This window comes from Gymnogyps californianus, chromosome 1 (genome assembly GCF_018139145.2).
Source record: "Gymnogyps californianus isolate 813 chromosome 1, ASM1813914v2, whole genome shotgun sequence".
Taxonomy (NCBI): Eukaryota; Metazoa; Chordata; class Aves; order Accipitriformes; family Cathartidae; genus Gymnogyps; species Gymnogyps californianus.
The window spans coordinates 97,786,719-97,810,304 of NC_059471.1; the positions used below are offsets into that span (position 1 = coordinate 97,786,719).

The 23,586-nt window shown below is 37.5% G+C and overlaps 1 protein-coding gene across 5 annotated transcripts in view; it reads right to left on the reverse strand.

The window, feature by feature from the left end:
- Nucleotides 1-23,586, reverse strand: part of PKNOX1 (PBX/knotted 1 homeobox 1) — a 43,494-nt gene that overhangs the window by 10,993 nt on the left and 8,915 nt on the right. For 2 of the 5 annotated variants that reach the window (XM_050909773.1, XM_050909934.1), the window contains exons 2-5: nucleotides 20,900-20,982; nucleotides 16,122-16,223; nucleotides 13,269-13,396; nucleotides 11,938-12,109 (exon numbers count right to left, since the gene is read on the reverse strand). In XM_050909773.1, the coding sequence (XP_050765730.1) occupies nucleotides 11,938-12,109; nucleotides 13,269-13,396; nucleotides 16,122-16,172 (351 nt within the window). In that variant the 5' untranslated portion in view covers nucleotides 16,173-16,223; nucleotides 20,900-20,982. Of the gene's footprint in view, nucleotides 1-3,520; nucleotides 3,561-11,937; nucleotides 12,110-13,268; nucleotides 13,397-16,121; nucleotides 16,224-17,838; nucleotides 17,884-20,899; nucleotides 21,267-23,586 lie in introns of those variants that run through there. The other 3 variants (XM_050909855.1, XM_050910016.1, XM_050910089.1) reach the window with 3 other exon arrangements.

Consider the following 23,586-nt stretch of genomic DNA (forward strand, 5'->3'; position numbering starts at 1 on the left):
GAACACATTTACATACAAACCCTGTATCCTTCCACTGCATAAGTAAACTACCATACAGGGGAAACAAAACATGACAACAATATAATCTTTGTCTCTGTCACATGTGTCACATTAGGAAGACAGAGCGTAGTTAAGGTGTACATGGAGCACAGAATGAGCCTGCATGTCCATGTGATCTTTATCCTCATCATACAACTCTGGGTCATACACCACACAAGACCAAAAGTGAAGGAAAGTAATCCCATCCACACGTATTATTTGGAAAGTGTGGCTGGAACAGGCTTGATAAGCAGTAGTCGTCTTGAGCTACATATCAGAAATATCAGGTTCAGTTCCACATTACACCCTGACCCAGAAAACCAAAAGTGTACAGATGAGTTTGAGATACACTGAGAAGACCCTTCTGTGACAGCATAAATTTGTCACACAGATTGCTAGGGAGGATGAAAGGTACAGGAAATGGCCTGCCATCTCGCCTGTAACCAAAACACAATAGCTTTTATTTTTCTATAAAATTAGAATAAAGAGGTCCCAAAGTTTGCCACATTGTTCAACAAAGCTTAAAGTAATCAAACAGTTCTTCAGTCCTAGAGCTCTGAAGTTCCTCTGCAATTGTATGTCAAAGATTAACAACTCTGGGGTAAAATCATGTAAGAACTTTCAGGTGAGGAGACTGTTTCTCAAATATAAACCATTAAATACAAAGCACTAAACCGAGTAACAAATCCATGTTTAAACAAAAATTGAAGTACAGGAGATATGTACATGATGAGAAAACTTATGCTTACTGCGAGAAAAAGACTCGTAAGCTTGGATAGCTAATGGTATTACATACTGCATAAAAATAGCTTAGGTGATTGTAAGGGTCATGGTAGAACATCAAAAGCTAACAACAAATCCAGATGGTCTAAATTTTCATGAAGCAGCAGGAAATCCAGAACATTCAAATATGTACATAACACACTGGCAAAGTAATTACTTGCTTTATTTTTTATACAGCGTGCCATCCCCAACATTTACTTGCTATGCTAGATCTCAAAGAAAAATATCCTTCAGTTTTATGAAACTGAATAGATCATAATTTTGAAACATAGTGCAGAGCTTGATTTTAGCATTATTTAGAAAAATTTGTCCTATATGAAGGGTCATTTGCCTGGCCAGAGCACTGAATCCAATGACCAGAAATGATAGCTTACTAAGTAATCCACTTATTACTTCTAAATAAAGCAGCCAACTGGGAGCTGAAGTTGCCTTCGTTCAAAGCACCTGAAGGAGATCAAGGCAGGCAAACTTCTGTGTGTACTCCCCTCTCCACCATGACGACTTTAGCTTTCATTGTGACAGATCTTTTGCCTGGTTTTTCAGAAGAACATATTCCTGTTGTGTGACACTCACCCAGTGTAGAAAATTGTATGTTAAAATAAACAAGAGGAAAAAAAAAAAACTGAAGTGGTAACAAAAAAGGAAATCTTATCCTTTCTCAGGGCTACAAAGAAAAAAAAAAAAAAGTCTTTAAAAGCACAGCTGCAGAAAAATCTGAGCCGTAGACTTCAGGCAGTTGACCCAAATTAAAGTCTGGTAACTCTTATGACCTATGACACCAAAAGCCTTTGAAATAATAAGTGCAATGGCCCAGCACTGAGGTATATAAAACAGCAATCTTCTAAAACAGCCCTCAGCAGTGGTTGCTGTTTAAACCGTGTTTAAGTACCTTTAAACACAATGAAGTTAAACTATGCAAATTTAACTAGATTTTAACACAAAACAAAGGTCATCTATGTTTAAAGATATTCTGCTCCTTTCAGAATTATTAACGATTGTTCTGTAATACTGCAATAGCCAAAGAGTTTCACAGACAAAAAAGCTTAAATTATTAAATTCTTCATGTATGGCAGACCAACACAGAGCACACATATTAGTGAATGCCTTAAACATTTGGCTAAAACTGAAGTAACAAAAATATGCCTTTGGGCACATAATATTTGACTGTATTAGAGATTAGTTTTGCTCAGTCAGGAGTTTTTTTTTTTCTTAAACCATTACCCATATTTATATTATTTATTTATCAGCATCTGTTTGGAGGAAAAATAAAAGTCTTTTCTTCAGCTTAGATTTAGTTTCAAATTGATGGTTGATACTTGAAGTGAAAATTGAATTAAAGTCAAAATTAACCATAAACCAAGAATTAGTAACACTATCCAGGTTTCTGCAGAGCCACACACAGTCACACTACTCTTACAGGAAGCTGTGCTACTGTGGTTAGGAAGGCAAACAAAACTTTGTAAATATGCCATGCCTGTCACCAGGACTTATTTACTCATTTACAGCTACACTAATTGTGGCCATATGGCTCCTGGTCTCTTGCAACATGAGTGGACCAAACTTAAAATTTGTTGGCAGAAGTTCACTTTTTCCTTGAAACTAAAAAAAAAAAAAAAAAAAAAAAAAAAAAAAAATCAAGAACTCCTGATAAAATCACCCATGTTAAACAAAGGTAATACAAAGAAATGTTTCCAGACAGATCACAGCAGCAGTAATATTTCATTCTTATGTTCTTAAAAGGCACACCTCAAAAATCTGTAACAACCATGTTTTTGTAATTTAGTGCTACTGAGTAGAATATGCCACAGAACAATGAATTTTTACAACCCACTTGATTCAGCCTTTTCAGCTGTAGAAATAAACCTGGAGCATCATTTCAGAGAAATGCACAAAGACAGAAGTAACCATGAGATATATGTATATCGTTGAAAATCTTGTAAAGATAATGGTAAAGCAGAGAAAGAGTATTGAAAAACTTCCAGTTCTTGCTAAAACTGCTATCCAGAGCATATTCACATATAAATATATCATATATTAAATTTGGAGACATCTTTAACCCTAAAAATGCTTTAGATTGTGCCTGCGTCCTGTCTTTTCAGTGCCTCAAGCATGTGGTGCAAAGGACACAGAACACACTACGCGTTACCTTAGTCATAATCCCCAGCTCACCTTTGTTTATCTAAAACATACACCCACATTTTTTTACAGATTTCAGGGCACATAACATAAGCATATAGCAAATACATATGCGGACAACATATATGAAAGAATCTCCATATACTGACAAGTAATCTCGCTCAAATGACTCTTCTCATTTGCAAAAAACCAATTAAAATATGTACATTCACAGCTCACCTACCTTCCTGAGCAAATCCTTCTGGGGCAATTTAGGTCTTCAGGGGAAGAACACAAATTCTGGGAGAGGGGGTATTTTTTTTTCATTTGATAGCCTCTCTCCCCTATTTTGAGTCCCCAGCTACGAGACACAGCTAGGAAAGGTATGACTAGAGGATTATGAGACAGTTCTGCACATTACAATAGTAAGAATACTTTTCAGAAATGCAAAAGCATGGCTTGTTCACTCAAGAATATTCAAATGACATCAGCTGGCTTCACCACCACTACAGCTTCTCCTAACACAACTGAAAATTCAATAGGACAGTCTTTGAGAAGAGGGTACTGAACCAAAAATCCTTACCCCAAACGAAACAAAAAACTCTGGGATCTTCAAAAAAGGCAGTGTCCTGTTCAAATACAAAAGTGAGAGTATATTTAACACCCCATGTTTTGTATTGTTTCTAGACTTGATAAAGCCATAAGTAACCTGCTCTGACTTCACAGCTGACCCTACTTTGTGCAGGAGGTTGGACTACAGACCTCTTGAGCTTGTAATCCAACCTGAATCATCCTATAGTCCTATGAATGTGGGGAAATTAAAAAAGCCACCCATATATGGGAAGAGTTTACTCTGAACAGAAGCTATACAAGAGGCAGGAACCACCCTGAGGCAAGATGATGTTTCTGCAGTGGCTGGGTTAACAGTAAGCAACAAAGGAGTGTTAAGTACTGAATGTCTTAAGACATAATGTAATCTGTGAAAGCTCTAAAAAGTATCTGCAAACACTCATGCTGAACAACTTCTAAGACATGGAGGAACCTGTCTGTGTAAGTCCTAAGCACAAAAGGATACTAGTGGAGAACAAAGAGAAGTTGGTTGATTGGTTCATTCAAAGATCTGTTTTATCTGTGAAAATGAGACAGAGATGTCAAAGGGTAAGGGGCAAAGGCTAAGAAACTCCAACAGATGATACTCCATGTTATGGGGATACAGCTGAGCACGCTTCCAGAAAGAAGCGTGTGCACTTGGGAACCTCTGGCTAGCAATACAGACCACCAAGATCTGGTTCTTAACAGCAAACATCTCTTCTGGTACTGATGCTTGATATAAGGACTAAGGCGGATGCAAAGTAACAATGCAAAAAGATAAGGAGGAAGTTACAGCTCTGGGAAAGAAAGCACACTTCCAGTCTAGTAAGTAAAACATGAGCACAACCTTCAGCTTCCACTTCCTTCCCACATGGACTAGGATTTGAAAAGGGGAGGTCTGCAGCACTTCTTGCAGCTAATTAGCACTTACATCAAGTTCAGAGAAGATCAGTGGAGGCATGAGCAGCATGAGTGACCAAGAATCAGAAAAGAGAACAAAATTGTTGAAATCCAGAAGATCCCTATAGAAGACATTCCAAGACAGAGCATAGTTCTGGCTCCAATAATATGCTGTGCCATGCATATCTATAAGAGCTAAATATTTACTGCAAAAAATCATAAACTTGTACCTCTCTCTTTTACCTCCCTGAATAGCCTAATCTGTGTGGTCTGTGTCAGTGAAGTTGGAAGGGAAAAGTTTCAAAGTTCTGTTTGCGGCAAATAGTTCTTGAAGAACTGTCCTGGTTTCAGCTGGGATAGAGTTAACTCTCTTCTTAGTAGCTGGTACAGTGCTGTGTTTTGGATTTAGTGTGAGAATGATGTTGATAACACTCTGATGTTTTAGTTGTTGCTAAGTAGCGCTTATCTTAAGCCAAGGACTTTTCAGTTTCCCATGCTCTGCCAGCAAGCAGGTGTGCAAGAAGCTGGGAGGGAGCACAACCGGGGCAGCTGACCTGAACTAGCCAAAGGGGTATTCCATACCATGGAACGTCATGCCCAGTATATAAACAGGGGGGAGTTGGCCGGGAGGCGCGGATCGCTGCTCTGGCATCAGTCAGCAGGTGGTGAGCAATTGCATTGTGCATCACTTTTTTTTTTCCCTCCCCCCCCCCCCCTTTTTTTGTTGTATTCCTTTTCATTACTATTATTATTATATTTCATTATTACTATTGTTAGTATTATATTTTACTTTAGTTATTAAACTGTTCTTATCTCAACCCACGAGTTTTACTTTTTTTTCCTTTCCTTTCCTCCTCACCCCACTGGGAGGGGGAGGGGGAAGCGGCTTCGTGGTGCTTAGCTGATGACTGGGGTTAAACCACGACAAGAACACATAACTACCACAGAAGAGCCACTTTCTTTGTGTATTTATTAGGGACGGACTGAACTCCTGGGAGAGTTTCAGTCCAAAGACAACCACCTCTTCTGACTGGAAGATGAATTTGCATTAAAAGTAAAGACATACCCAGAATGTCAAGACTTCCCAGCTCTCAGGGCAAGCTGATAAAATCTGTCCAGGAGCTAGCACTGAAGCTTCTCAGTTTTCTTTCAACAGATCTCAGAACTGAACTTTGCGTTTTCCTGTGATACTCTCTTCCTTGGAAGGAAAAGAGGCATCTTATACACCTCTCAAAGGAAGAGACAACAACTGAAACTTCACGCTTCAGGGAAGCCATAACACAGTTTTGTGGGGTTTTTTAGTGCTGCAAGGTTTGAACACAAACCACTGCTGACTATTACATGAATGCACATATAGAAAAAGAATAGGAACATAACAATAAATCAAATAAAAAATATTCTCAATCTAGGCCATTTCTGAGTACCTTAAAAATTCATTTAAAGAAAAAAACCTTCCACAAGAAAGTGCCATTTTTTCCACCTCTTTCCAAATTCTTACAATCTCTTCCGAGAAATTCTCGCTCTTCTAAATACGCTGAAGCTTAATACCAAAGTCCTGACCCAATCCAGAAGCCATCAATATTTACAGAGATGTTCTCATCCATTTCACTGCAAACACCCTGTTTTGACAACGTGTCTGACAAAGTCAGACTTGGGAAAGACACTGCAAAACTAAAAGGCCTAGTAACACTATTTCTGTGTTGACCATAACCCTTTGCCATGCCAGTTCAATATCACCAACAGAGGCTGTTGGAGTGGTTAACTAGAAAGAATGGAATCTCTCCATCTAGGTAATAAAAAAGGATTGAAACTTGGTTTATAGGCCAGGCTTAGCAATATATGGATATCCTTAAAATTAAGTTTCAGGTGGATGCTACCTGTGTTTCCCAGTGCTGAAATCCTTATACTACTAATGCAGGAAACCACTAATTAATTTAGAATGGGAACCATAATACCAAAGTAACAAGGTAATCTAGACCATAGCTTACTAAGAGCTACTCAAGTTAGAACACCATACATTGCTCTTAATGGACTTCCCTTCTGGTCAAACTGATCTAATGCCTGTGCTGTCCAGATTGACATTCTGTGGTCCTCTGGATGAAAACTTTTCCTTTGGAATATTCAAGGCTTTTCAAGTGAGTGTGCAATGTGAAACACTGCCAGGATTGTAAGAGGCCCTACAATCAGTATCTGTGACCCTTCACAACTTCTTTTATCTAGTCAATTAGCCTGTAGGCAGTATGGAGCCTGAAATGATATTCTGCTGTTTTGGAGCCATTAGTTTAAGCTCTGTCACAAAAACTGTGCAGTATAGTTGAGTTCTACATGCCAATTCCAAAAGAAGTAAAAGGAAAAAACTGAAACAGCTGAATTAGTGGCCAATTTCCTTACTGTAGGCAGGCCTGTGACTCCTTTCGGATACGACTTGAATGTGGCTTCTTACACTACTATAATGTTCAATTCATCTCAGTTTAGCTCTGGCTTCAAGTTGAACAATTGCTACCGAGCAAGCATTTACACATTATTTGTTTGACTCTGCCGGGCGTCAGATAAAAGCACAGGTGGAAAGCAAGGAGTTGTCTGGCCTACCTGCTCCACCCTTCTGGCTCATTCTAATTAGCAGTCTTCACTAGCTTCTCCTTTCAAGTGAATGGTTGATTTAACATTGGAGTCAAAAAGGGAGGGACAGCAAGAACAGAAGATGTAACAAAGGTACACAATATTAGAATCCCTCTCTACTAAAAAGAGATTTTTAATCTATATAAAAATGTATATATTTATGTGACACAAGGCAGAAAAAACTGCGCAGCTACAGCCTTCTCTGTGCAAGCACCAGTATTTCAAGCTGAAGAAGAGACTGAACACCGTACTAGCTATTTCACAACTTGACAGCAACTCTTCTGCCCTTCTGCTCATTGCCCCTGACAAAACGAACAGGCTGTCAGAATGTCAGCTGTTCAGAGTCCCCAGCCTTCAGGACAGGCAGAGGACAAGTCGCACTCAGATTTCATTTGGTATCTAGTAATAGAAAGTCATAGCTAACAATGCGACCACAGAGCAGGAGTTCAATGCCAAAGATTTTCGATTTTGCAGTGTGGTTTCAGTTTAAGACAGTACTGATCTCAGCAGCCACAGAATACAAGACATAAGCAAATAATTCCTCATCCATCTCAAGCAAAATCAGCCACATTTGTGCAGCCCATCAACAAAGTGAATACCACATAAACCAAGAGACTTTGTCACCACTAAAATCACAAACAGGTCAATCAGCAGGAAGGGCTATTTGAACACAGCAGACCCATCTACAACCAAAGTAAGCTAGATCTGAGAGAATGTTTGTGTACAACCAAAAGCATGTGAAGCAGGCCAAGGCATGTAGGATCTTTGGGAAACTGATCTTTGAAGGCTCACAGAAACCACAGAATAGTTGAGGTTGGAAGGGACCCCTGGAGATTGTTTAATTCAACCCTCCTGCTCAAAGCCAGGTCAATTAGGGCAGGTTGCTCAGGGCCATGTCCAGTTGGGTTTTGACTGTCCCCAAGGATGGAAACTCTACAACCTCTCTGGGCAACCTGTTCCAGTATTCAATCACCCTTACAGTAAAAATGTTTTTTCTTATGTTTTAATGGAACTTCCTGTGTTTCATTTTATGTCCATTTCCTCTTGCCCTTTCACTGGGCACCACTGAGAAGAGTCAGAGAGTCTGTCTTCTTTATTCCCCCATTAGGTATTTAGATACATTGATAATATCCCCCCAAACCTTCACTGCTGCAGGCTAAACAGTCCCAGCTCTCTGAGCTTCTCTTCATATGAGAGATGCTCTAGTCCCCTAATCATCTTTGTGGTCCTTTGCTGGACTCACTCCAGTATGTCTATGTCTAGTAGTGGGGAGCCCAGAACTATACCCAGCACTCCAGACGTGTCTCACCAGTGCCAAGCAGAGGGAAAGGATCACGTCCCTTGACCTGCTGACAATGCTGTTCCTAACACAGCCCAAGTACGTTGAATTTCTTTGCCACAAGGATACATTGCTGTCTTGTATTTGGCTTGGTGCCCACCAGGACTGTCAGGTCCTTTTCCGCAAAGCTGCTTTCCAGCTGGTTGGCCCCCAGAGTGTACTGGTGCCTGGGGTTATTCCTCCCCAGGTGCAGGACTTGGCATTTCCCTTTGTTGAACTCCATGAGATTCCTGTTTGCCTATTTCTCCAAAAGTGACAAAGTACCTCTGAATGGTGGCACAGCCATCTGGTCATCAGCCACTCCTCCCAGTTTTGCAACATCTGCAAACTTGCTGAGGGTGCACTCTGTCCCACCATCAAGGTCATTAATGAAGATGTTAAACAGTACTGGTTCCTGTTTCAATCCCTGGAGTACACCACTAATGACTAACCTTCAACTGGACTTCATGATGCTGAACACAATCCTTTGAGCCCAGCAGTTCACCCAGTTTTCAGTCCATCTCACTGCTCATTTATCTCGTCCATATTTTATCAGTTTGTCTATGAGAACGTTATAGGAGACAATGTCAAAAGCCTTACTAAAGTCAAGATAAACCACATCCATTGCTTTTTCCTCATCCACTGAGCCAGAACTACTACATTCCAACTATTAGACTTCAGATTTGCTTCTGAAAAGAAATTGGGATTAGAGAGATAAGGGAAAACAGTACACTTGTGTTGAATTCAGAGAGTTACAAATGAAGAAAATAACCTGAGGCTTAGTAAGTCAGCAGACCTGCTTCATGCAGAACAGAACTAACTCTCACTTTTGAGTAAGTATTGGAGGCAAGTATATTCAAAAAAAGTCTTTGAAGAAGAGCCGTGGAAAATTTTATTGGTGTCCTCAGACTCACAGCTGATGTGCAAGAAGCGCTCCGGAGGTGTGACTGATAGCGGTAACAAAAACCCAAACATATTACAGAGTGAAAGAGATAAAGAAAGAAGCAATTCCAAAATTATAAGCATTCCTGGCAGTCAACTTTCTAGATACCTGGGTCAAACCACAAGATCCTGAAACCGGTACGTTATTTGGGGAATTCTGTGTGCAATTTATTCTTTAACAACCAAAGGTCCCACAAGACTTTGTACATGTGCAAACTAGCATCTGTGATGAACTGCAGTTTTTAGCCTGGATTTAGTCTTCCTCAGAAACTAATGGCTCTTTAAAGTATTTATCTCCTTCTCCCTCAATAATGCACTTTTTTTTCCCCCCACATTTGCCTGAGTGCTTTCCTGTTCAAGAAAAATCTAAAATGATGGTAACCAGTGGCCCTCAATCTCCAACGATTTCTGCACCCCAATGGAACAGCCATACTCTTCATAGACAGACCATCTCATTATAACCATTCTGAAGTACTTATTTCTGCTTACAAACGTAAGACAATCATTATATTGTGCTACAAGTATTTCATAAATGTAATATTATACAACTCACATTTCAAATAAAAAAAAAATTTAAAAAAAGCAAAGCACCCCACACCACTGCTGTTCACACTAGGGCAGTAACTAAAGAGAATTATTGTTTATTTCCCTTTGCCTTTATTTTTCTTCTTTCATACTCTATTTTTAATTCCTACAGTGACAACAGTCATTCTGCTACAGGGTTTATTCATGGAACTGTTTAAGTAGGTATGTCAACGCTTCTTTCTACTTAGAAAACTAAGTCACTGTCTGTATCAATAAATATTTCTCAGGTGAGCTGCATCAAAATTTGCCCACAAAGATCTAATGATTAAGATACTAAATTGAGATTTTGGGGGTCAATTCTGTTGTAGTTGTAACTTTGGTCAAAGTGGCCAATGCCTGTTCTTCAGTTCTTCATTTATAAACTGAGAATCTTTACACTAATACTGAGAGTATCATTATGTATCATATTATGCGTCCTCCTTTAGCTGCTCTCCCATCATTCTGAAGGGCACCGTTTTGGGTCACCTTCTAACACAAAAACCTTATTTGAGCCTCAAAATGTTTCCAAACTGAAAACAAAAGCTTCTGTAAGACAAACAGCTCCACAGCCAAAGCTGTAGTAGAACTTTTTGAAAGCACTCTTGCAGGTGGATTAGTGCTAAGTGAATTGTGTTAACCTGATCCATCCTTGAAGAAGATTTAATCTAAGGTGACTTTATATTTACATAGACTAAGATAATTGACGCAACGTATTAAGATATTTCAATCCTGGGCACTGTAACCTACAGTTAAAAGGATGCAACAAGTAGCTGAGAAGGTAACTTTTTATGTCTCTTTAGCTAGAGCTGTAAAAGCTTGCCTCACTCTAGAACATACTGTCTTCTGCCTTCTTTACTCTCACACTTGTCTAATTATATATAGAGACTCTTGTAGCTTGATTTTCTATGACACTATTTAAATACTGTCTTCCCAGAACTTAAGTACACTCATGATGGTCATGAAGTGCTCGGAAAGAAATCAAGTTATGCAAAATTGATTTTGCAAGCAGCCTAAATAGTAGCCAAAACTGACCCCTTTGCTACACTGTGCCCCTCTTAACATGCTGTTCACTGCAACACTCCTGCCCATTCTAAACAGTGTCTCAGATTTACTTCTTGTTTAAGTCTTGGTTTTGTTTAAGAGTTTTCTCCAGGTACATTACCTTAGCCTCCCACACAGGATATTATTTGCCCACATAAATCTTTCTAGATATCAGCTTTAAAACATTACCATTTCTGTTGTTTACAACCTCCCATCAATTTAGTTTTGTTTGTGAACTTCCATATTTGAAGTAGCCTTTTCTCCTATGAGGTAGACTCAAGGATGAAGACTTGTTTTATTACACAGTCCCCTTAAAGGAACAGGTTTTCAAAAATGAAACAAAACACTTGACCGCTGTAATTCTAACACTCTTGAATATGATAAAATCTAGTTGCAACATGACTCTAAAGAGACGAAGGCAGGTAGACAGTTTGGAAACTAGCATGCCAAGAGAGGTGTTCTCTAGAGATGTGAGTCAAGAGGGAGACTAAGGGACTGGGAAAAATCACAGCTTCATCACAGGAAGGACTTTCAGAAAGCCTAAAGGAGACAATGACACATAAGAAAAAATTTGTATATGTTAAAAGAGTTTCTAAGCTCATCTTATAACAGCTCTTCTCCCACATTAACTAGACGAACCCTCATTAAAAAAAAGTTGGAAAAAATTTACATCCATTACATATTTTTGATAAATACATATTATACACTTGACACTCTAAAATTGATTTGCAGAGTCAACCTGGCTATGGCAAGCATATGTTTCTATTCATCTCTAATACACTGATCTCAGCCAGTTTAGAATGGGAAACAGCTGTGAAGGGCCCAATGTAAGTTTACAGATAAGAGGGAAAAAAGGGGTCAGAAGAAATTTTAAAAAGATGTTTCTCAGCATTAACATAAAGAAGAATCTCTTGTAAGAAGAAAAATGTGAAGAGAAACTATAAGCACCAGTTGAGATCAGAAATTAGGAAGAGGCGGCAAATGTGATGATTGTTTCAGAAATAAAAGAAACAGCTTATACTTACCAAATTATCAGTTTCTGGATCTTCACAGAAAAAGGGTTTTCCTTCTTTCTCCTGCTTCCGTACAAAATTTTCAATATCTACATCAAAACTAGCAGAAGTTGTGCCTTCTGAGCCTTGTGTAGATTGTTCACATTTTTCAAATAATAGTGCTAACAAGGGAAATAGTGGGTGCCTAGAATAAAAGTTAAAATACGTGAATAAGTATTTTCACTTTTGTGTACACCACTGAAAAGTAAGACATCTAGCTCACGTAAGGTAACAGTCACTCATGTAAGAAACAGAAAGACAAGTCTTGGAAGAGACTGCATGTAACACCACTGGCTATAGCAAAACATGGCAAAAGTTTGGGGTTTTTTCATTTTGATTTACCACACACTCTAGAGGCAAGTAAAGCAGTAATATACATATATTTAAATAAATAGAAAAATCACAAGCTAAAAAGCTATGACATACTATTTAATTCACTGTAATTGAGTGGCAAGAGATACATTAATACAGTGCATTAGAAATGAGGATTAGTATTTACAAATAAGATGAATGCAGATTTAAACTATGAAATAAAGTCTGATAACATTCATTTATTCTTCACTGTGGGCCTTATTTATACATCACAAGTAACTTTACAGAACTGAGAATAGTATCCAGGCTGTACTCAGAGGCCTCCCGTGAAATCATTCTCAGAGCAGAAGATGATTTTGTTAGCACAAGTTTGTAAATGAGTGGATATATCTTTCTGCTTCAGGTTTTTGGTCTGTATTTTTTTTTTTACCTGCAAACTGCTAATAATTTTGTCTTTATAAAGCACTTGAAGTGAAAGAACACTTAACCTCAAAACTGAGCATACTGCTTAGCACAGCACTTAACGCTGGAAAATCTCAAATTAGTGTGTTTATACATCAACATTTAATCCAGTTTGAGCTAATTACTGGGCAACAGATTGTTATCCCCAAAGAAAAGGGAGTAAAGATCGACCTAATTACAGTAAAAATAAAATCTCACATTAAAGATAAAAACTACAGTATAACAAATAGCGACCATAGTTCAACAGTCTGAGTAGCTTGCTAAATTTCACTTGTGCTTTAAAGGCAGCCACCTTTAGAATATCCTTTAAAACTATGCCGAAATTTAAGAAACCCACAATAAAGGGAAGGTTTTTTTCTTGGCTGAAGACTGACAGTGAAGCGAATTTGATCTCATTCTTTCCCTGCAAACTACTGAGACAGTTAGCCAAGAGATCATTTGATTTTAAGCTACTTATTATTAATTAAAAAAAAAAAAAAAAATCCTCTATTCTTTACCCTTCAAAAGACAGAACACGAGTCCATTACTACCTGTAAATGGCCTGCTTGTCTGCATCCATTGGAGTTTGAGATTCTACAGGGGTAGGACTCACCCCTTCTGCATCAGTTTCAGAGCAGTTGGGATCTTGTTCAGTTTTTAACTCTGTTACTACTTGCATCTGTAGAAAAAGAGTACATCATAAGTAAATTTCTATGCTTGACGTAAAATAAGTGTACTGTTTTCTAAGGAAATACCAATGCAAAGGGCTACCAAATTGCCGGAAGGTTGGTATGACTCGGCAGTTACACAAAAAGCCATGGCAGTAACAAACCCCCTCTTTTAATCCTTAACACTTTTTGATGGGTAAAGGTCACTTCAAGTTTCAGCACTCGGCTTTCAAATGGGAAGGACAGATATTAGTAAATTGTTAAAGCATTTTGTCTCTGAAGTGGCTATATTTGGAATAGGCTAGCAAAAAATACAAATTTTTTTGCTCCAAAAAAATTATGGGGATGTCTGCATAAAAAGCCTTTAGGATGAAAACAACAGAAAGGAAAGTTTCTACTCTTTTATTTCTTATTTTTTACTGTACATTACATCAAGATACTGAAGAAAATAGATCCTTAAGTTTTTCTTGCCCATTAAAATGCACATTTTCTTACAAAGAACTGAAATATTCTGTGTCCCTCCAATCTTTCAATTATCAAGAGCGTAACCTCCCCTGACCTTTACTACTCAAATTTACATATTGTAATAACAAATTATTTTAGGAATATCAAACTACTGGAGAAAACAGCAGTAACTGCTACAAATCCATTTAACACACAGTTACACAATCTGCCACCACTGGAAAAACAACATAGAGCCACAGCTTCTACCCAGCACCTCCTAAATTGCACTAGAGCCTGCTAATGCCTTTGAGGTGCTTTGAAAGTGTTGAAAGTGGTTTTCCCATCACCTCCAGCTAAATATCTTTCAGACTAAAAGGTCTTAAAGGAACCTGACCTCTGAAAGTCGTAGTTTCCACCCCCCAACCCAAACTCCTTGGTTTTCTCCCCTTTGAGCACTGGGAACATCTGTACAAAGACAAGAAATCACTGCAATCTTTTTTTTCTACTTTAACTCTACCAAGTTTTATCTCTAGTAGAGGACAGACACTGTTCTAGATATCACCTGGCAGCCAGAATTGACACCTGCGGAAAGGAAGCGTACAGAATGCAATCCTCTGCCCTCTTTTCCTGTGAGATGTACATATCACACCATTCACAGGAACCCTCCAAGAGGAGAGCTGGCCTCCAGAAACTATTAGAGAACTTGACTCTGACAGAATTTAATCTATTTCCACACAACGTAAGCAAAAGGAATTTATACTATTCCCAACAAGAAGTCTGGGAGAACCAAAAGGTTTGTGCTTTATTACCTGTAGGGGCCAAACCACGTCCTAGCAAAATCAGAAACTGAGAAAATGCCAGCGTATCCTACCCAACAGAGCAGCCTGCCTTGCAAGAAGCTTCTTCAGTAACTATAGATGATTTTTAAGCCAGAGTGCTTGCAAAAAAGATTCAACTAATGGACTCATTTCTTGGCTAATAACAAGAAGGAGGAGCAAAATAAAAGGGGATGACTCATACAAGTGATTATAAATGTTGAGCCATACATCTGCAGAGTTTGAAGGGAGAGAGTATGTTCAATTAGGGCTCTATCTCACTAGAAGGAGGAAACAGCTCACTTAAAACTGCAAGCTATTTTCTGTGGGCCATTTCCAAACTACAAAAGCAGCAGACACCCAAATTACCTGTCTACCTTGGTCACTGAGAGCTTAAAATACAAAACAAATAGAAAGAAAATGCTCTCTCCCAATCTGATCTTTACAAAAACCATGTATTACTGTCACTGATGTGTCACAGGATGGCATGTATTTGCTGGGGCAATAAAGTAAAAGATGTAAGGTAGGTGAGAGGAGAGAGAGAAATTAGAATTGCAATAAAAGAAGCAAACAACAGCAACCACCAATAATCCCAGATTGCACTGAAATAAACATCTTTTTATAAAAGATGGGAAAAGTTGCTGTTTCTCTTCTGACTGTTCGCCACTGTTGCCATCTGCTGACAGAAGTACTTGTATTTACTGCTTAGGGCTGACACATAGTAACATAAAAATGGGTCTTCAGAGTACAGGCCACAGCATGACTTGTCTCCAGTTAACAGTATTTTAATTTAGCAATTCAAATTGTTGCAATATACAGCCTGTTGTACAAAAAAGAAACATCATGACCAGACATATCTGAGTATGTTTCATTATTCTAGCTGTTTGTTAACAGAAGTAAGAAACTGGAAGCCAACTGACCAGCTTTCTAATTAGCAATTCTAATCAATAACCTCATTAAAATTAATTCAAGTATTTTACCAGTTTTCAGCCTGCAGCATAATTGCATCAACTTAAATGTAGTCAAAGTAGCATACAATTCTAGATAACTAAAGTTATCCTTCACTTGCTCAAGACCAACAAGTCTATCACTGCGTAAACGTCATCTATCTATTGTAACTGCAGACACATAAGAACACTTAAGTATCATAGACACAAAATATTATGGATGCCCATTTGACTTTCCTAAAAATAGGAACATTACAGCACACAAATCATCTGGAGCAGATTGATAAGAAAACCCCTTATCTAACCAGAAGTCTATTCTTCCAGAAGTCAAGCAAAGTCATGCAAAGATTAGCTAAACCTTTAATAAGTATCCAAGTATTAAAGAATAGCAGCTTATCACTTTGAAGATCTTGTTTTACCAACAAGAACAGATACTTAAACAATGCCAAAGCAGGCATTAAGGAAAAAGTCACTACCTTTTTTCTCTTGCTAACTGTATTTAGTTCATAGAGAAAGAAAAACACACCTACCTGTTGTCCATCTTGATAGTTGTCTATACTTAATGTCTGTGTTGCCATCATGGTTAATAAAACATTAGTTATGTCAAATCATCATAAGTATGAACAAATATTCTTAAAAAAAAAAAAAAGTCAGTTACAAAAGTGACCACTTAGAATCCAGTTCTAAAAGATGAAAAAAAGATAAAGATTTATGCACACCTCCGCCCCAAAAAATCAGCGAGTTTATTGACAACGATAGTTACATGCATTTTCTCAAAAAAAAAAAAAAAAAAAAAAAAGTTGGAAAATGCAACAGGTTTCATAAGCAAGAAGTTCATTGTATCATTTTCTATTTTAATGTAAGCTTTTTTAATAAGAGGCTGAGGTTCTTTCACATTCACAGACTTCAAGTAAACTTACTTTAGCATTTATTTTTGCACTACTTAACTAACTTATTCTAAGGTAATACATAAAATCCAGAAACGAGCAAAGATTTATGTTTCTGTGTTCTGAAAAGGCTAACAACACATTGAGCATTACTGTAACTGAAATAATAATGGTCTACAACCGATGAACCAAACGTAAAAAGTATTAAGGAATACCCTATTACTTATGAGTATGAATCCATATTCTAAAGTTAGGGCCTGAAATTACTTTTAGAAACCAAAGTCTCAAATCACTTCTGACACCAGGAATCTACCATCCAAGTCATTTAAGTCTCAACAAAGAATGGAACAATACCTAACGTCTTTTAAACAATTGAGCCTATGTGATTATATAGTTTCAAAAGTGACCTAGGAATTCAGAAGTCTCATTTGCATAGACATTTGATACTTTGGGAAATATTAATTTTATTAATAGGAGTTATAACAGAAGTAAATATACATATGTTATTCCCTCTAAGCATTAGCTGGTGTTTGGTGCCCAGATGTGTTAGACATTTTTTTTTTTTAAAGTTAGACATCTAGTAATTAAAAAAAAAAAAAATTAGCATAGCACCACCACCAGATAGTTTATCCATCAAATTACTAATTTAAATTCCATTTTCTTGTCAGATTAGCAGCCATTACAACTGAAATCACAGAATTCATTAAGCTATTACCATTAAATATTACCACAGAATTCAATTTTCCTTGACACGTAGGAGTCCTAATATTTAGTTACTATAAAAAAAATGTTCATATTAGAAAAGACAAGAGAGCTCATGCCTTGAAAAAGATTACATCCAGGTATTAATTCCAGGTAATTTTCTGCTCTCTTCCACTTATGTCAGTATCAAAGAACTAAGTTTTAGAATTTTCACCAGTTTAAGATCTGAAACAAAACCTTTTTTCTTTGTAATGTGTTCAATCACTACAAATTTTTCAACTATTTTAAAATCTTTCCTTCACCTTTGCATACTATTACAGTACATGACCATTTTGAAGACCAATTTTTACATTTCTGGATATTTTCCCATACAGATTATAATAGTCTCAAGTAAATGTTTCGTTTAGAAAACACAGGACAAATTTCAAGATTCCCTTCTTTTTTTACTTAACAGTTTCAGGCACAGAGACAAACCTAACTCCTCAGGATAAACCTCAAGACTTAGTTTGCATCAAGTTCTACTCAAAGGGCGATTCCTAAGCATTACTGCAATTTTTTTTTTTTCCTTTTTTTAGAACAGCTTTAAAGACCAGAGAAGTTCACCAGGATGACATAAGCATTACTTCCTTTACAAGTTAGGTTACTGACTTTCACTCACTCATGCTTAAATGGAGCTGTTACTCTTTGGGAGTCTATGCCATTTTACACACAGAAAAGCATCTTGGGAACCACAAATATGAGCAGACAGAGCAGATCTTGGTTCTGGCATTGGGTCATGCGCTTGCAGAGCTGAACAAGTTTCTATCTGTAGACAACATGCACATATCATCTTAAGTAGCTTGTGGAATACTATCTAAAAGGTATGCTACAGTTTGGGAACTCCCATGCTAAAGTATGTTTTTCTCAAGAATACAATTTACAGAGGAAAAGAGTAAAGACTGTGTTTAGTTTTTCTGATAGCTTTAATGAAAGTATTTTCTGGTTCTAGTTTGTCTATCTGTCTTTACAGAACATCAGTATCTCTTTTCTTTGAAACTCCAAAAATATTGCTGATTTCTCCACCAAAATAAAAAAAAATGGGAACGACATCAATGCACTCACTGACAGAAGTACTTCAGATTTTTAATTTTTTTTTTTTTATAGTTATGAATCATTTAATGTTAAAGTTAAATCAGCATTTGCCACAATAGCAAAGTGAGATATCGTTCAAAATACTTTAAGGGGACACATTCTAAAACATCAGCCCTGTAAGCATTTGCCTTACATTTAAACATTTATTTTCTTTCAAAAATGGTAGCTTACAACCAGGGCATTAGTGTCTTTCTGTATTTATAGAGTGAATGTGCACATAAAAAATGCTGCTTTTTTTCCTTCTCAAAAGGCACACATTTCATTTCTGACTGTGATATCCAAAGCACAGACCAGACTACCCTCAAAATAAAAGAAGAGCAGACCAACAGAGAAAGAGTAAAACACTATTTAGTGATTGTTTTAGAAGCTGAAGAAGTTCCTCACAAAATGCTGTTACAGAAATTGTTTGGCTGTGGGAGAAAGATGAAGCTCTTAGTCAGAAATGAGGAAATAAGAGGTAAAACAGTTGTAGAAGAGGAAGAATGTCTTAGAGTTAGCAAGCATCATCATATTAGTGACACAAAGAACAACATGGAGAGGGAAGCAGCAAAGATAACACATGTAAACGGGTGAAGACAATAGGACATGGCAAGAAATTCTGGAGAATCAGACAAGCTGGACCAACCCTTCCTTCCAGATTTCCATAAGGAAGAGACATTCCACATCTGGAAATCCCTCAGGCCACACAAAGGAAGAAAGAGCTGCACAGCTTTGAGCTAGATCCATAGATTATTTCATCAGGAAGGACTTTTGCCCTATTCTCTCCCAGGGAAATGGCTGGAAAGAATTCTACATGGGTATATCCTTTATTTCCCGTAAGAGCTTCCCCTCTGACTCATAATTACAGTAGAAGAAGATTAAGCTATTAGGCAAGATAGCAACTGATGAGATTTAGTGAAGACAACTACTGCAAATCAAGAAGAACAAATTGAGCTAATCACATCCTTAAATTGAGGCAATTAACTGAGGAATTACTTTGGTTCACTAAAGAGAAACATCTCGTCATTACCCAGTAGTGATAAGAAACAAACTATGTTAAACTTTAAGAAAAATAACTGAAAAGGTATTTACACATTTGGCTTTTATAACCTAATTTAGGATACAGCATCCAGTTCTAGTTTGCAGATACACAGCCTAAGCAGATGTTCGTTCTGCAAACGATGTTAGATGAAGCTGGTATCGCCCCCAGATGTTTATCTCTGCCACCCTGCCAGAGCTAATCACTTCCACAGCTCTACCACTGAGCTCACAGAACACGTGAATGATTTCTGATCCTTTTTACATAAAGTCAGTTCGGCTAGTTCAACCCGCTGTTAAAGGTGGCTATGATGTAAACCAGCTGACTTTGTCTGAAGCACATTGCTGTGCACTCATACAACCCCTGCTCTTGGCTGACCTATTAGTGTGGTAATTTCTGGCTCATGTGTGGCGATTATCAACTCACAGCAGGACCATCTTTAACCAGCACAGCTATACCCAATACTATATGGACTAAGGTATCTGAAGTGATAAACATATGACTAAGAACATATGACTTCTGGACAACTTAGCTTTAAAAATGCCAATTATTCTTTTTTAAAGAAATCGAGAGTAGGAAGAAAACTGCGTTTGTGTTATATTCAAAAAGTTACAAATAACAAAAATAACCCAAGGCTGAGCGAGTCAGCCAGTCTACTTCATGCAGAACAGAATTAACTCTCATTCTATTTATTTTGAAAACAAATTGTGAGGAAAACTCAAGGAAATATTTAAGGTCATGTAAACTGGAAGCTGATGCATGAACTGCAATCAGAAACTTCATTGATACCTGCGGCAAAAGGGAATTCATAAAAGCATTGTCTTCTGCAAAACAAAGCGAAAGGAAAAAAATTCAAGCCTTTAATAAAAGTAAGTATGAAGGTAAAACGTAGAGTAGAAAGGAAGCTAAATTAAGAGGAGTAATCATAATTAGAAATGTGGAGACTTCATGCAAGTTAAGGAGTATCTAAGAGAAGAGATTAAAGGTGAGCTGAAACATACACAAAGTGATCACTTAACATACATCACTCCTCACTTGCTCTGCTTACTCCTTCATAATTAAGAGCAAAGGGACCACCCAGTAACATTAACATAAGGTGCAAGTAAGCTGTTGGAGTTCAGTAATATCATTTTTAACATATACAAGCTACAACAGATGTTTGTAAGAGATATAAATAGTTATGCTTCAGGGTATAAACTAACCACTAATTGTCTTAGGGTTGTGAAGAAACTACCCAACAGACTTGTTAACAAGTGATCCTTCCTTCTAATTTTCCCCTACACACGTTCCTTTGAAGTCCCTCAGAGAGAAATGGACGATTGGCAGATTCAGCACGGCTATTTGTTCATTCTTATTTAAATTTAGTCCTGGCACTTGCTCTATAGCATAGATCCTTATATTCACATACAAAGTTAAAAAGAAACAAAAATCAAAACAGCAAGCCTGTTTTGACACATGAAAAGCATCTAGAACTCACTTCACTTTTCATCAAAATACATAATGATATTTGCTTCCAGGGCACACTGCTTTCTAAAGGAGATAAAATATTGGCTGTGAGAAAGCTGCTCACCCCTTCCCTTCAATGGGTTGAAGACGACATTATCTTGTTCCAGCAGAGTGATCCCACTGATGTACAATGTAGAGGACAGAAACCTAAAAACCAGCAGAGAAATATTCAGGAGGAGACAACAACATAGAACATACTTTCTGAGACTGAATGTGATTGAAGAAGATATTTTGCTTTATTATGTGGTTCCCTCCCCAAGTTTATTTAAACTGACAGGATTTTTTGCATGTTTTGCAAATGGTTTTTTGCATTTTTAACAGTCTCTAATCGCACCAACTATCCCATGCTATTATTTGAACTTTCCCTCATCTTATTCCATTCATTCTCCATATTTATCTTTGTCTTTGCTGACACCTCTAACAGAAGGCTACATTTGGATTGCTACCTCGCTTGCTGTTCAACCTTCATATTTTACTCTCTGGCTCACTGTCTGTCTGCTTAGACTAAACAAGACACATCCCAAAAATAAAACTACAAAATGCAACAGGAATAACTCATCAGTGTTGTAAAAATTAAGCATGAAACCAAGAAAGGTGAAAGCCTTTTGTTAAATTTAAATCTCCTTCATCATCATGCTTTGATTTTACCATGGAACGTATTCTAATGATGGCTATGATCAAGTAATCTACTACATGATAAAAACTAACAGACTATAGGAAAGGGCGTGAGCCATTGTTAGGATCACGTGTTCTGTGAAGACAGGTTCTGCTACAGGATTATTCAGCAATTTTAAAAAGCTTTTAAAAAATTACCACTTAAAATTACTTTAATTATATTTAATTTAATAGCACCTGTTTGATATATTAAAGCTACTTTTAAAAAGTAGTATCGATTGTGAAAGCAAAGTAGCAAAGATTGTGAAAACGTACTTAGAAAACACAACTGCTGAAAAGCATTAAAAAAAGCCTGCAAAACTATCTCAGGGGAAGTTCCAGACACTAATGTTGCACAAAGGCTGTCTGAAATGATATGATGGCTAAAACACACAGCTGAGATCTTGAATCAGATTATCTCCGTTTCTCACATAGAGAAAGTTCCTGTGTTCCCAGTTTTGCCAACTGCATAAGAACTGGAATGAAAATAACTCCAACATTTTTGAGAGATGAAGTTGGTATTTGGATTTGAGAACCAAAATTTATCCATGTGTAGCGTAGAAGCAATATTTTTCAGCCAAGTTCACAGAAAAACAAAATGCTAAGGGCCACTCAATACAGATGCCATCTCTGGTTCATGAAACCTAGCTCTAAAAGAGCAGGGAAGATACTCTGAGGAGTTATAAGGCGGTATAAGCTTCAGCCATTGGTTAGAGATGAAATACTGAGCTAGAAAGAGTTTCAGTCCAAACTGATACACCTGGTCTTGAAGCCTCAAGGGACAGATGACACATTAAAAGTTCTTACCACTTTCTCTTAAGCTGTCAAAGACCTATGTCCCCAAAGAATGGGCTTCTCTCATTTTTGCAACTTCTTAATTCTGTTCCGAGAAGACAGCGTACCCTCTTATTCCCTTCTTCACACGCTATTTATCTTCTATAATTTTGGTAATCATTTTCACCCACCTCAGCTTACTGGGCTACTTTCAAATAGAGGACTTCTCACTATTTATAGCATCTTCTGAATGTAGGTGACTGCCAAATAAATCGGGATTATCTGTTCCTTGTCTCTGCTCAGACATAAAGGACTACTTCACCATTGCAAATCTGAAAAACCTGCTCCCTTCATTCAGAAACAACTGCAGCAAAGAACCGATTGTGCTACTGCTGCCAGATCTGGTCAGTCAAAAATATTTCATGTATGAAGAAGCAGCCCTTGCCTGCAAAGCCTTCAGCTGAAACTCTGGAAATAGGCAAGTTTCTAGACAGCGTATGAGATACCGAGGGCAGAAGGAAAGAGGTACTGAAGAAATGTAGGCCCAGGTGAAAGATGCTGCAGAGGACAAGGTTTGGCTGAGAAGGAACCAGAGGACACTGCAGTCATATTGCCTTCTTCCAAGAGACACATGACAGCAATTAAGACTAGAGTCTACCCTAAAACATACCAGACAAGAAAACAAGAGAGATATGAGCTTGCATGTTTTATCCTCTTGCATGTCTCAGTGGGGGCAAGAACAGGGAGCAGATACACCTGTTAAAGGATGGAGACAACACCAAGGCACTGTGGAGCCTAAACTTGGAATTGCTATTGCCAATTTGTTTTTTCCTTTTATTCCTCTTGCAGACAAGCTTTAATAAAGAAGATACTTAACTATGAAACCAAAACCAAGGGCAACTTGCTTTGTCACTTAAAAAGCGTATCACGATTGAAGTTTTTACTACAAAGTAAAACACGACCTTGTTCATTCAAGCGTAGAACCCTCTTTTCAGTCATTCTCTCATTTTGCATGTCAGCTAGTAAGAAACAAAGACCTGTGCATACATTCACATATACAAATATTAGCAGACATTAAGATCAAGATACATTTATATTTTTATAGATTCAAATAATAATAATGAAGCGATATGTAGAGTATATATGACAACATGCCATCAGGGATTCATTCTACCTTTGCTGCAGTGGTTATCTATCTCCATCAACCTGCCTACAAAGAGACATTCAGTAAAATTAAGACAAACAAATCAATATGAAGTTCATGCATACAAGTTTATTAAAACTGTGCTCAATGAGAATGTACTCCTCATCCAGCAGCAAGGT